Consider the following 14,692-nt stretch of genomic DNA (forward strand, 5'->3'; position numbering starts at 1 on the left):
AGTACATGCAAACGCCATCACTCAGGATTCAAGCATCACAATCAAGAATACTACTACTCTGAAATGCAGAAGATGGAGTGAAAGCATCCAAGTTCTCTGTATTTTGTATACCAGCAGAGTATCGCTTTACTAACAGACAGAAACATCAACCATTTTGAAAGAACCTTCTCAAAAGAGAACTCTCTACCCCAGAGACAGCAGCTCACTATTTCTAGCCACTGCCCTATTACTCTAAACTCAAGAGGACTGGATGGGGTGATAACATCAATTTGAAGTCCAAGGCAGACAGAATATACTCATGCCTTTGCACACGCATCCAGCACAGGAAACGACTGCTCGGTTCCAGCTTCCTCTATGCACTTTAGTTCCTCTAACATGTAAAGGTCCTGATCATCGTCGATTCTTTCCCTTGCTTATCTCATACCAATGGCCTTTCAAAATACTTCAAAGGCTGCCTTTAATAAGTCTATTTGCTTTTATACAGGAACATTATGCTGCACTTTACTTATCATAATCTTTTAACTATTAGTACTTTCTTGGACATACCTTTTCCCCAAGACTGCGTGTGTCCTGGGGTATCAAACTCTGGGATAACTCTAATGCCTCTTAACCGGGCGTACTCAATCACCAGACGGACGTCAGTAGGAGTATAGACGTGGTTATAGGAGTAAGCTCCCTGTGAAGTGTTCATATTTTGAGAAAGTTTACAAAATGTTATATCAGCAGCTCACAAAATCGGGATTAAAGTGTTATTTTTTTTAGACTGCAGAGCATTTTTACAAGTTGGCCTTTTCTAGGTTATCACATGTGCAACTGCCCTGACAGAACTTTTCGGCTGACTAGTGAGAAATATGAACCACATTTTCACCCTAAGATAAGTCTCCTGAGGAGATTCTCCTTTCTTAGGTTCAGTTACTGAGGAAAATAAAAAAGTTGGATTCTATTCCATCAGGTTTTTGAAAGATATGTTTTTCACTTCTGCTGCTGAGAAGCAAGTTAGATTTTTCCTCCATCTCTGCATCACCGATTCTGAAACAGAGGGCCCTTGTTACTTGACGTGCAAGACTAATGGAAAAGTTCTGCTGAGTCTGAAAGAATGGCGTTTTCTTCTGATACCTCTGCTTGGCTGTTTTGATACATTGCCCAATTTAGCATCGGGGTGTGTTTGTTTTGTGATGCTGTATTTGAGTATTATTCCACTTCCACACAGCCAACAAATGTCATGAGTGACCACATTTCTACAATTTGGTAAAACACACACTTGTCAAAGAGCAAAACTACTTAAGAAAAGCATCGTGACTCCTCATGATTGATTGTGCCTTAAGCTTCCATTTATCTCAGAACGGTTTCCACAGCTGAGTGACTCAAAAAAAAGGTAATGGTAAGCATGCCTTCCAAAAGAAGATTATTCAGGCAAAGGACATCTCTCTCTCCCCAGCTGTTACTGGGGAATAGGACAGAACTCCACAGCCATTCCTAGGAAAACTAATCTGACTGCACCATCCAACATCTACAGTTTCTGAATTTTAAAATTCTTCATTGACATCTGCTCTAAGCACTGCCTGTGTAATTTTCATATGAAGGTCAGAGTCTATCAAGCATTTTAAAACAATCACAAATCTTATGCATTAGCTCAGTCTGCTTCAGCATACTTGATTTGGCTGCTACTGTACTGCTACTGAGCAAGAACCTCTTGATGGCTTTCATTAATTAGCAAAAGCTGCTGTGAGTCAGGGAGTAGAGACATACATCACCCTGTATTGTTTTTTTTTTAAGAAAACAGTCACTTTTGGATCTCTTATAGAAGCAGAATGTCTTGCAAAGTTAACTAGATCTCTAAAAGAGCAAAAGTACTATTACAGTGGTTCCAAGCATATAGATTTTTGGAATCTCTCGTACTGTTTCACAATCAGCCTAGGCAGGTATATTCAACCATTCACAGGCTCTCGCTTTTGTATTTTATTTTCACAGAAGATGTGCCAGAAATACCTGGCACGTATTCATTCCTGCCCATTCACCCCTGCTCCAAAGATGTTTACTCACCCTGTTACTTAGCTCAGGAAAATAAATACTCTGGTAAGGAAATGACTGATCATCAACTATATGCCAGTGGAGGACATTGAACTTGTTAAAAGCCATGGCATCCTGTAACAAACAAAGCAATACAGTCCAGTTAAGCACTTTGGTTTCACAAAAAAATTACGCAAAAGAAGGTGGTCTTCTCCTATTACATCCTGCATGCCTAAAGCAACAACTAAAATGAAGGAAAAGCATACTATTTTTCACTGAACTGTAGAATCATACACTAAAACACACCAACCTGTTTATAACCTTCTCCTTTCCTCCATCATCTATTCGCTTCAGTCCTACACTGCAGAATCAACAAGCACTTCATCTGATCATGCTGTACTGGTTGGTAGAAGAGGAACTACTATAAATTCTTATTAATTTCTTCCACTTCACAACACGTTTGCGTGATTCTCTACACAAAATCAGCTATTTCACCTTACAGGAAAGCTTACGCTTTTCTACCTAATACTTTGGACTTGAAAAACAAACAGCATGAGAGAGATTCCTACCACTGAGTACATCTTTACTTCCTAGTAATCCTTCCAGTATCCATTTCAAGTGCAGGCAAGATAACTATGCATTTTTCTGTCAATACAGTGTCAGTATTTCTATTTTGTACACTGTACATTATCAAGATAAATGTAAACACATTTATTATAGAATCATGACTCCAGCTGGGCAGTTACAAACATATCATAAGTTATACAAGTTTGTCACAGTCACTTTAATTGTTGTGTGCTTGGAGTGGAAGGAATGTGTCCTCTGCATTCTTCTGCTCCAAGTAATTGCAACACAGTTGCTCCCAATCTCTTGCCACAATTCAATTTTTTCCCCTTTTTTCATCCAAGCTGTCTTTTCAGAAGCAACAAAAATCTCTTCAGCGAACTACTGCCAAATCCAAAGAAGATTTATACTTTGTCCATTTGCCAAAATTACTTCATCTCCTTTATCAGAGAGCAGTAGTTTTAATTATTGCTCGCCTTCAAGCATTTCTACCAACTACCATCTTTCCACATAAAAATTATACTTCCTGGCCCTCCCCATGGTCTTTCCTTTCTCAAGGATGGTGTCGTTCCTGGAGATACAGTGCAGTAGCCAGACACAAACAGGAAATGTATTTAAACTGCTGTCTTAAGCATCTAATTACCACATGTCAGTGAAGGGATTACTGCTGCTTTTTATTAGGTTAGCCTGGATTCAAGCAGGCACAACTTTTTCATAAGCCAGTAAAATGGCATGAAACATAGCTCTGGTGAAGTAGTTGGGCCACAGAGATAATTTAAGGAAAGAAAACAAAAGAGCAACAGTTATGAAAATACAATGATGGTTAGAAATACAAGTCTCAGAAGTCAAGTTACACTTTGGACATACATCTACCCTTTTAGGAAAGTCAACAAATATTGACAACAAATATTGACACAGGAACTACTTGAGTAGTTGAAGCGTTCTCAGTTTTAAATGACTAGCTGCACGAACACTAGTAGCCAAGCAGGGACTGATCTTAAAGGTAAATACAAGTTGTACATACTCATAGAAGGGCTAGTTCTGAGCACAGTTCAAGGATGACCTCAGAAATAAAGGCCGGTTTTACCTGCGCTCTTTTCCTGCCCATCACAAGCCTGCCCTGCAAAGTTCTGGAACATGGAGGGAAATATCTAAGAAAAATTTCTCCTGGAAAAGCAAGACAGAGATAAGACAGGAAACTGCATGTTCCTTCATTCAAAGTCTCCCCCACTTCAACCAAGTAAGCCCTGCTTCAAGTTTTTTTGACAGGGGAAAAGGACAGTATGAAATAAGAAAACCCACAGCTTTGGGTGCTGTAATTAAGACAAATTCCTCACCTTTGCATCAAGGTGGGAGTATACATTTCTTACTGGGCTTGTGCTGTTTGAAGAGAGTTTATTCCTTTTTGAGGGAAAGCAGTGAAAGAAATCAGTAGCTCCCAATGAATCCCCCTTTGTATTTCATTACCGAATTGCTCTTAGCAACACAAGAATGGACTATGTGGCTATTCAAAAGCCTGTAGCTTTCCTGCAACCACTGACACTCAGATTAGACCTTGAAATACATGAGCATGAGCTGGTGTAAACAACATAAAATACTGAAAACCCATGGTGCACAAATCCCAGCTTTCTTTACAGATTTACATGGCAACTGCATGCTCAATTCATCACCAGTGTATGCTCTGACTGTAGGCTCTGATCTCCACTTAGAAAATTTCACTCTGTTCTTTTAGAAGTCAGACAGGTTTCATTCATTTCATTTCGTATCAACACGAGTGCTGTCTACTTCAGGGGACAATATACAACAGCAGAAAGCCTTCCTTATTAATGATACATGACAGTCCACTTACCAGGTTTGTGAGAATAGATTTCAATGGCAAATAGTGCCTTGACGTGTCAAGTAAGATTCCTCTATGAGCAAATCTTGGGAAGTCGTAGATATCAGATTCGTTGACAAGAAACTATGAGAATGAGATTTTAGAATTAGAATTCTCATTTTGTGTTCATCACTACAAACAGGAAATACTTCTCAGTTTGTTAACTGCCCTCCAACCATTATTTTCTGAGAAAATAGTTAATAAAACTCTTAGATCTGCTGTTTCTAGAAAAACACCTAACACAGAATGTGGCTGTCTCATCAGAACTGTGGTTTTAGTTAATAGCTATACTTACACTTCCATAATCATCTTCATGAACCAACTGACTGAAGGTTTCCAAACCTGGAAAAATCCAAGAAAGAGATCTGGAGTACAACACAGTACTCGTCCTTAAAATTTTAGTTAAAAACAGGACCAAAACTATTTCCAGGCATGAACATAGTTAGAAAGAATGCCTTGTGACAGAGTTTCTTTCTTGTTATCACATTTTCCTTAGTTGCTCAAGCACAACATTTAAGGAAGTAAGCTTAACCATGTAAGGAAGAGAGAACTGTTCAAACCCTCCATTATATACAAGTATTGAAATTATCATTACAGCTCAGCTGTACCAAATTAATCCTTGAATAGAACAGAAGCTACTGAGAGCAAGGTAGCAATGTCTGGTGTTGATATGCATATATTCCTGTCATTTCTGGAACAGGTGAACTTTCTAATTCAGCATAAAAAAAATTCTAATTCAGATAGTAAGCACAGAAGACCAAGACTTCAGCGTTATGGTCTTTTTGGTGATGTGTTCTGCATGTTCAGTTATTAGATGCAGTCAGAGAATAATTTGTTCACACTGTAGATGAAAGAGGTTTTTAGCACCCAGGATTTGTTTGGCTTGGATGATTTCAGACACAGCAAGAGTGGAGGTACAGTGTGCCACTGGATCTGGGGTGCTGAACATACAGACTGAGGTGTCCAACGCACACCTTTGTACCCTTCTGGCCTCCATGATCAAGTTTACTTCCCATAAAAATCTGAATGAGGGCAGGCCTTAGTGGTCAGACGATTCCTACTCTGCCACGCGATCTATATAACCTCAGAACAAACAGCTCTATATGGAAAGTATCGACTTACCTCTTAAAGCACCCCATACTTCATCTGCTTTCAGTATAGCCACAGGCTCAGTTATAGTTAAATGATCTAAAGAGAAGAAAAAAAAAGTTTATTCCTCGAGAAAGCATGAATTGATATGACAGTATTAACAGGAGTTACATGATTCTTCAGGTCCGCCTTTTTTTTGTAGATTATTTTTTTAACTCCAATAAATGCTATTTCTGTTTTTAATGGTGATACTGTGCAGCTATTTTTCATTTATGGGCTCCCAAAATTGAGCAAGCTACTAGTCAGACAGCAGTTAACCAGTAAGATGCTAAAACAAATACAGTTTTAATAATGAGAATGTTCAGTGTTGCACATGGGCCTGAATTTCAGACTAGTTTAGCTCAATTGATTGAAAACACAGCAAATGATGGTTTTGCATTTAATATGGAGACAACGAGGGTTAGGTAACTAAGTTGGACCTAACCACAGAATTTTACTTCTCCTTTTACATTCACTTTAGATACTTCATGCTTACATATTTTTTAGAGGTATAATTTGTCAAGTAATATTGTTTGGTGCTTATCATAAAGGTCTCATTAAAATGAAGAAAAATACCAAACATCTAATGAGCACGTGTAGGGCATCAGTAAGATGAAGTAAGGTAAGCAAAATGAAGAATACTATCTGAAGAGATCCATAATAATCCCCCCTTGTGTTTGAGGAAGTGTTACTGACCGCAAAGTACTAGGGGAAGAAAAGCACAAGTCATTTCATTTTTCCATGTAAGATGGTTCAACAAATTCTAGTAAAGAAACAAGTATTAGAGGGGTAGATTGTTGCATCTGCCTCAATCTGAAGAAAGGGTTGGTTACGAATTACATGGTTCAAACTTTTGACTAAACTACCAGAGAAAAGCAATTCAGGGACATGAAGAAAGTATCCCAGACTTCAATTTTTACCTAAACACAGACAATTCTGTGTACATTGGAAGTTCTGGGTAAGAAACAGAACTTAGAAGACGACGACTGCAATCTCTCTCTCTCTTTTTTTTTTGTGGTAAACTGTAGGCCAGTCAGGGATTTGCTTCTGAGGCAATGTTTTTTTCTGAACGTATGTCTTAAATGAATGCAGAACAACAAGTTTTGTAAGTCTATATGGAACCTTCTACACAAAGAGGAAAGAAGCCAGCAGGGAGAAAGGCAGATAACCTGTACTTTGATTAGGTATACAATACTCTTGCTATGGGATAGCCACTGACTAATCCAAACTGTGTCTGTTAAGGAAAAGAACCAAATTGCTCCATCCAGCAACTGAGTAATTCCCTTACAAAAAAGAAGAATCAGCTTTGGTTCAGAACTCAAGTTCAGAAAGCAATTCAAAGTTCACCAAGTAGTAAAGCAATGTAATAACCTGACCATGGCAGAAAAATTCTGAAGCATTAGCAGTTTTGCTGCTGTATCCTGTTTGCATAGAAACGTGTGAAAAATTTGCACAGCAAAATTACACTACTTGGCTATGTGTACAAAAAGGTATAAGTAAATTTAAAATCAACACATTCTTTCACAAGTCAGGTAGAATTAGTCCTGCTGTTAATGTATGACTTAAGATTAAAAGGATCTTTTTCTAGGGATCTGTATCCTGGATACCAAACAACTGCCCAGACTATTACAGATTATCTCCAGACAAAACCAGATGAATTAAACGTGCTGAATTCTGTGCTGTTAAGAAACTCCTGTAGTGATTTTAGAGCATTTCTCCAATCTGGACTTCAGTCATGGAACTAAAGAATTGTTGCATACCAAATACACTATAATCGTTGTATTTTTAATTCTGTCTTGTATCTCTCGACAGAATCGAAGTGTATTTATAGTACCACAAGATGAATAACAAGTTTGACTGCACACTTTCTATTTTTCTTGGAGAAGAAGAAATATCAGGTACGTGAGCCAGTACAGGTAGCTTCCGTTCAGACTTAGATATCTCAAAGGAGAGCAGATGAACAAGCAAAGCCAGCCTTCATCCCACACCCCTTACTGAGAGAAAAAACGGTGCCTTGACTATGTATAGATCTCACCCCACATAACTGGACATAGCACAGCATAGTACCTCTGACTGTTAATAGTTACTAGAAAGGACAGCAGCAGGTAAATGAGTTAAATGCCAATTAAACTGAGGAAATCACAGATTATGTTTCTAACTAACTTCACAACTTGGTGTGGACCGAAGTTCACCACAGCGCTCACAGCATCGTGTCCCCAAGACCCTCAGTGAGCCTTAAAAAAAAAAAAATAAATAATAATAATCGGTTGACTTCTCCACTCGACAACGTGAGTGGAAGACGAGTGCTGAGGCTGCCCGCCTAGCCCGGGGAAGGAGCGGAGGCACGAGGTGATTGCCGGGCGCGGTACTCACAGGCCTCGCTGGACGCCAGGCGCGGGTAGCTGTCACAGCCGGGCTCCGGCGCCGCGATCACCACCTGCAGCTGCAACAGCTCCCGACGGACGGACGGCCACCGCCGGCCGGGGCTCCGCCAGCGGGAGTGCCCGAACATGTACTCGTAGTACCTGCACGGGGGGGAGAGAGCACAGGCACCCTGAGGCGGCCGCCGGCAACGGGAGCCCCCCGGCCGGCCCCACCTCCGCCCCGGAGCCCCCCCGGCCCCCGCTGACCTGCGGAAGGCATCCTGCAGGAGGCCGCAGCCCGGCCCCGCCGAGGAGCCGGCCCCGTGCACCACCTGGAAGCGGTCGGGGGCGAGCTGCAGCTGCCGGCGGGACGTGCGGAGCGACTGCGGCAGCGGCCACAGCGAGTCCTCGCCGGCGGCGATGCCGCCCGCGGCCGGCGGCCCCTCGGCCAGCTCCAGCTCGGGCTCTGGCGGCGGGTCGCCGCGGCCGAGGCTGGTGCTCAGCAGCACGGCGGGCACGAGGAGCAGCGCCAGCACCAGCCCTGCGAACCCCATGGCTCTGCTCATGGCACTGCGGAGCCGTCCCTCAGCTGGGCCACCACAGCCGCCTGCCGTCGCCGCCGCCCCGCCTCCGCCATCACGGGACCGCCGCGGGCGGGCCCGGCACCGCCCTCCGCGGCCGCCTCACGGCGGGGCAGCGGGGCGCAACGGGCGCCCAGCGGCACGGGCTGACGAGGGGAGTTGGGGTGGGGATGTTCATGTGTGTATATGTGGGGAGAGATTGTGGCGACTTGGGTTGCGGCTTTCTGTAGTAAAATCTTAAGAATCGCTTGTGTTGTCGCAAAACAATTGCAGTCCTGGGGGAATTTTTTAAAAGGGCTTTCTGCAGAGTGTGCCGTAAACTGGGCAGAGGGGTAAATGTAAGCACAAGTCTGACTTTTGGCGAAGTGTCTCAGGTTTTAAGCGAGCTAGGTGTTCTGGCAGATGCCAGTGTAAATTTTGGAAGTTGGCATGAGGTGTTCAGGAGGCAAGTCATGCACCTGAAAGCTGGAAATTCCAGTGGAAAGCCACCCTGACTTTAAGCCACCACTAATTACATGGTTAACGCAAACAGTGGCGTGCCATCACTCGTGCTCAGGTGGATACGGCAGTTACGCGACAGCAGCGGGGAGTTCATCATACTTGCATGCTGCTACTGCAGGGCATCTGCAGATTCAGTCAGCAAGTGCTCCCTCGGTCATCTTCCCGTTGCGGGAGGTCAGCTCCGGAGACACACTCTGGATCAAGAAGCAGACTCTTAAGGCAAAAAAATAAAAATAGCATCTCCATAATGAAGTTTATAGCTGTTTGCAAAGAACACAGGCATCTTGCTGTGGGATTATTAAGAAACAAAACCTCTCTTCTTTTCTGGGGCTTGTCCTCTTTTAGGCTGTGTCACTCAAGGTTTTGGAGAAGAAGCTTTTGCTGTTGTCGAGGTTGCTTGCCCGGAAAAACGCTGAAGCCTCACCCATTTCGTGAATAATTACAGGGTGGGGTGGCACGGGTGTGTAAGAGGAGGTGAGTCCTCGCTGCTGTCCTCAGTACTGTGATATGGTCCTGCTGCCTTGCACTGAGACTGGCACAATGGCACAGTCAGCAAATCCAGGGAGCTGATTGAACACCTCCCTCATCAAAGAAAAAGTGATGGCATGTGGGAAGGAGCAGGATCAAGGAAAGGCTGAGACTATGCCAGGCCTGTTTAGAGTGTGAAACTGCACCTGAAGGGAATAGATCACAAAATTGTCATCTGCTGTGCCTGTTTGTGCCCATTTGTGCAGTTGGAGTGTAATGCCTTGATGGAAGCTGTTTGATGCAGGTTGTCCATGGCAAAATGTTACTTAGACTTGTCATGTTACAGGTAAAAAACAATTCCTGGTTATATGATGCCAAACTGGCACACAGCACCTAACACTTCCAAATCCCCCCACTGCATGCAGCAAGATCAATGTGGAAATGGCCTTGTGGTCTCTTCAGGCTGTCTCAGAGACAGATTTTGCACGCTGCTATTCAAGTTCTGGCACAGGTTTCAGGTTGATTGTTGCTCTCTTCCAGTTTCCTAATCTGACTGTCTCAAGTGTGCTGACTGAACTGCTTGAGTTATATACCTCTGTTTGTGTTTTTAAGCATATTTAGAAAATACAGATTATTTCATGTTTCCTCGGCACAACTGAGAGATCAGTAAACTCTACTTTCTCAGTAGAGTACTCACTTACTCAGAGTAGTCAATGATGGAAGTTTGGAAAAGCTGGAAGTTTGTGGTCAGCTCTATGCTGCTAAACTAAGCCTGCTGTTTGGAGATAAGTGTTCACCATCCTAACCATCCCTAAGGACTGGTTGGTGTAGATGCAACTCAGCTTATTTTTGCTTTCAGTTTCGTTTTCTGTCATTGTAGCTTCAGTATAGCAAGGCTGTTCCACACCAAGTAAGTACATTTATTTATTGATGCCACTATTTAAACAAGCTGTTTTGTGCACAACTTTGTAATGAAATCAGATTTGCATTTTTTTTCTTCACTGGGTGGATTTTCTGGTAATTAAGGACAACAGGTGGTCTTTCCTCATGTAAGTGCACGAAGTGCACACTTCTTTCTTTTGCTCATATGCTTTGAAGCAACTTCTAGGAACTTGGTATCCCTGAGATGTCTACCTCTGCTCGTTTTGCTTGTAAATGACCACTGGAATTTAAAAGTTATTTGATGGAAGTGTGGAGTGGACAGATACAAACATGCTGTCATTTTCTGAGGAAATCTGTCTAAAAAGTCCTGTAGTGTCTGCAATAACTACAAGCAACCTGAGTTTGCATTGGTATTTTTAGATGCAGTTGTGTTTGAAGTGCTGTAATATAACCCAGTTTTATGTTACATCTGGTGACTGCTTCAAAGCTCACAGGAAAGAAACAGAGGTTAGGTAAGGAGCTGTACTATTAAAGAGTGCTTGACTGCAGGCTGCAGTCCCCTAGCGTGTTGGCTGGCTGACGAGCCGCCAGAGGCCTGCTGAGTTCACTGCAGTTTCCACTGAGCACAGGACACTGCAGACCTGGGACTGTAATTGTTTCCAGCATGTGCTCGGGGTGTTGGAGGAGAACGCATAAGTGTTATTCAAGACAACAAGCTCTTTAAAAAAAAAAAAAAGTCATTTCGAGGAACACATCAAGGGGAAACAACAAAAGAGACTGGGTTGGTGCTGCAGAGATATGGGGTGTGAGGTTAGACAACAATAGGTTGATGAGTGCCCTTGCTTTTCCTCTGTACTTCACTGGTAGGGAAAGGACATGAGATCTGTAAGATTGAATGGGTCCCAAACACACACAGTTCCACCTTTCAGTTCCTTTAAGGCAGCTGAAAAGGCAGACAAAATGTACATGGCTTAATTCAGTTGTCAATATGACCTTGGAGGTCTCTTCCAACCTTGGCGATTCTGTGATTCTGTGATCATGCAACTTTGTTAGGTTAATTAAACCCCAAATAAAATTCTTATTCAAAAGGGTACAGGGAAAATAGCCACACTTAAATTATTACTTGAGCCAAGGATGTGACAGACTCTCTGTCCAGACAGCATGTTTTCATTACTTTATCTGTTATGAACTTCATAACTACACCCCATAACTATCCAAAGAGCTTCTTTCTGTTTTCCCCTCCCCAAATACATTACGCCAGCTCTGCAGCCTGAGTCACAAACCCTGGTATCAGTTGGTGGTAACACATCCACATAACACCAGCAGAACAAATGGTCCCATATGTTCTTAGGGAAGGTAGGACACCAATATAAGGAATTTTATAAAGTATTGTATTATTTCCTATTAGCCTGTGGGAAGGAATCTGAGAGATACGAAGTTTCTTAGTGAGATTTATTAACAGAACATGCAAATGGCAAGATGTGTCATGATCATTTCTTTGGCATGAAGAATATGCACTGTTGGATTTAATTCTCAACTAACTTTTCTGTGTTTTACAGAATCACCTATTGTCTCTACTGTGCCTTTTTCAGAGAATCAAGTATGAATGTTGACAGTGGAGGAGAGAGATAATATGAGATACAGTAAAAGGATTAACAGTGGATAAAGCAGGAGTCTGGGAAGAATGGAATTTTTTCTTCTATCTGTAGAAATGTCAAAATGGGGACATAACATTTAGGAATAGGGATGGAGAAAGCGCCTCAACTAAGACATTTTAACCTCATTTGTGCAAGGAACTGACAATCTTTGACAATGGAAACACATTTCAGGTAGGAGTTACACCTTATGTAGGCGGTCATTATAGTGGGGCAAGGAAGTGTCACAGTTAGAGAGAGAAGGGTTCTGTTTTGGTTTTCTTTTTCAGCTTTGTAAGTAGGCTGATAACATCAAGTGATAATCAAGACCAACTTTAATGATGGCAGATGGTTATGCTTCCAGACTGTACTGCTGCTAGCAAATGCAGCTTTAAAGTATCAGTGAAGTGTTTATAGGACAGCCTGGGGAAGCAATGAAAGTATTTCTCAAAGATCACTGTGCTCCATTAGCTCCAAGTCTTGGGCGTGGAAAGCTGTCATGCTTTATCCTTATCCTGTTCTGTATATTTCATGTCATGCTTCTGAGAAGTACAGATTTTGATTATTGCTCAAAGTCTTCTCTTTTATTGTAGACATTTTGCTTAGATTGTAATTTGTTCTAAACAACCAGGAATGTACTTTTACCTATGTCTGTAAAGACTTATGTAATAATACAGCTCATAAATACCTACAAAATGAGTACTAGATATACTACTATGTATATTTGTGGAAATTTTAAAAAGAAGTGCAGAAGTGAATCATTTCTGAGGTAAGAAACCTGCATCCCCTATTCTATTAGAGATGCCTTTTGCATTCTGTAAGGTAAAAGTTAAGTGTTAATTAGTTTTAGTCTAACCCTGTCTCCTGGGAAGTCTTAAAAAGTGAAAAGATTGCTAAACATGACAAGACATGACATGAATCTAGCTGGGCTTGACGTCTGCAACAGAATTGTTTGCAGAATTCAAGGAACAGATTCCTTCACACAAACACATACACACACTCATTAGATATGGAAAAAAATGTTTTTGACATTAAGGAATCTCAGATGTTCACCTTACTAATCAAAATGGTGGAATAGAGTTGGACAGAAGTATCTTTTACGGGAGGAAGCGGTAAGGGTGTTTTCAAGTTATTGAATCTGGCTTTCAGATCTTCCAATTGCACTGTGGCTATAGTTGGCACTTACAGACATGAGAGTTCTCTCATCAGTGTTTCCAGGTGTGCAGAGGGTTTTACCATAAAGTCTCTGCAGTTCACTCCCTTTCTTACTTGAGAAATAGCAAAGTTGCAGAGAGGAAATAGTGACTTATCACTGAGTAATATTCTGTGGCCACTGTAGTCTGGACAACATGAGGGGAAGTTACTACCCAGGCTGTGAATTTACCATACTGATAATTGCACCCTGGTGTCTCTTGAAGATGTTTTTAGAGTATGTTAAAGGCCTGTCCAATAATTTTTGAAAGAAATTTTATGGAAATTAGCAGAAAGTGTGACTTTCCTTTTATTTGGAAATCAAGTGATATTTTACTTGCCGCATTTCTAAGCTAAGCTAAATCTCTCAGTTAACTGAAACTGACTTAAATTACAAGTAAATGTTTTCACAGTGACTGTAAGCAGTTCAGCTGTTCCATTGTATGAGCTAGATTGTTTTGCACATGAGTCTGAATAGTACCTTCACGTGTGATAGCTTACTGTCTTGGTCAGTGGCATAGGGTACTTCAGCTGAAGTATTGCCGACGAGGAGGCATTTTGGCAGAGTAAGTTAGAGTCATAATTTTGGAGTACAAAGAGCTGATCACATTAACTTCCTGCAGGGAAAGTTTGTGAAGATTCTACAGTTTGGAAATGGAGTAAACAACTACCAGGGTGTGACTTGCTGCACTGTGAATTCCTAACCTGCACTGTGATTTCCTAGCTCATACATGGTCTTTTGTATGATGTATGTCCAGGTTTTTCTGGACATATCTTCTCTTTCCTTCTGGTGACTTTTTGTACAGATTGGCCTGGTTTTTTTGTTTGTTTGTTTGTGTTTTTTTTAAGGACATCCTTTATATACCAAGGGTATAAAATCTGGTAGGCTGGAAACCCCCAGCAGCCTAGAAACTCTGCAAGTGACCACTGAGTGCTCACACTTTGTGTGCTTAGGACCGTCAGACTTCAAGTATGTTTATTGGCCAAGGAGAATCTCAAAATGGAAGGAGATTACATACGACCTGTGTGTGAGCTACATGCTGAGAATGCGTGTACTGATGTTGACATACGTAAGTAATTAGGAATGAGAACTAACCAAAACAGGATGTTTAACTGATGTAACTTGAAGAAAACTCATAGGCCAAAGCTGCTTTGGATAATAGCGAGGACAGTTTGTGAATGGATGCAGATGCCAGAAGCATGAATTGTGTAAGTATGTGAACGATCTACAAAGCAAAGTGTAGACACAGCATATGTAATATATATGTATTTTTTTGTAAAGGGAATTGTGGTTTAGGTTTCCAGCCTCTCTGTGTGTTACTGTCTGACTAGTGTTTCAGTGTTTGCTGTTACGTGAATACAAGAAAATCTGAATGACATGTCTGGTGCTGAGTCAAATCTGTGGCTTCAGTACTTAAGCCCCTGGAAGGTGTGAGAAACAGATGTTGGAAGAAATTGTCAGCATATGCCAGATGCAGGAACATTCTAGTTTAC

General features: G+C 41.7%; 2 protein-coding genes across 5 annotated transcripts in view; one reads left to right on the forward strand and one right to left on the reverse strand.

The window, feature by feature from the left end:
* Positions 1-8,599, reverse strand: part of HEXB (hexosaminidase subunit beta) — a 16,911-nt gene extending 8,312 nt beyond the window's left edge. Inside the window, exons 1-7 of the mRNA XM_035553660.2 lie at positions 8,209-8,599; positions 7,952-8,103; positions 5,573-5,638; positions 4,746-4,792; positions 4,424-4,534; positions 2,044-2,145; positions 547-676 (exon numbers count right to left, since the gene is read on the reverse strand). Of these exons, the coding sequence (XP_035409553.1) occupies positions 547-676; positions 2,044-2,145; positions 4,424-4,534; positions 4,746-4,792; positions 5,573-5,638; positions 7,952-8,103; positions 8,209-8,507 (907 nt within the window). The 5' untranslated portion in view covers positions 8,508-8,599. The remainder of the gene's footprint in view (positions 1-546; positions 677-2,043; positions 2,146-4,423; positions 4,535-4,745; positions 4,793-5,572; positions 5,639-7,951; positions 8,104-8,208) is intronic.
* Positions 8,600-10,343: 1,744 nt separating this feature from the next.
* Positions 10,344-14,692, forward strand: part of ENC1 (ectodermal-neural cortex 1) — a 39,806-nt gene continuing 35,457 nt past the window's right edge. Inside the window, exons 1-3 of one of the 4 annotated variants that reach the window (XM_050716495.1) lie at positions 10,344-10,401; positions 11,933-12,202; positions 14,048-14,407. The gene's annotated coding sequence lies outside the window, so the exon portion shown is untranslated. The remainder of the gene's footprint in view (positions 10,402-11,932; positions 12,203-14,047; positions 14,408-14,692) is intronic. The other 3 variants (XM_050716496.1, XM_050716497.1, XM_035553648.2) reach the window with 3 other exon arrangements.

The sequence above is a fragment of the Cygnus atratus genome, chromosome Z (genome assembly GCF_013377495.2).
Source record: "Cygnus atratus isolate AKBS03 ecotype Queensland, Australia chromosome Z, CAtr_DNAZoo_HiC_assembly, whole genome shotgun sequence".
In the NCBI taxonomy this organism is placed as follows: Eukaryota; Metazoa; Chordata; class Aves; order Anseriformes; family Anatidae; genus Cygnus; species Cygnus atratus.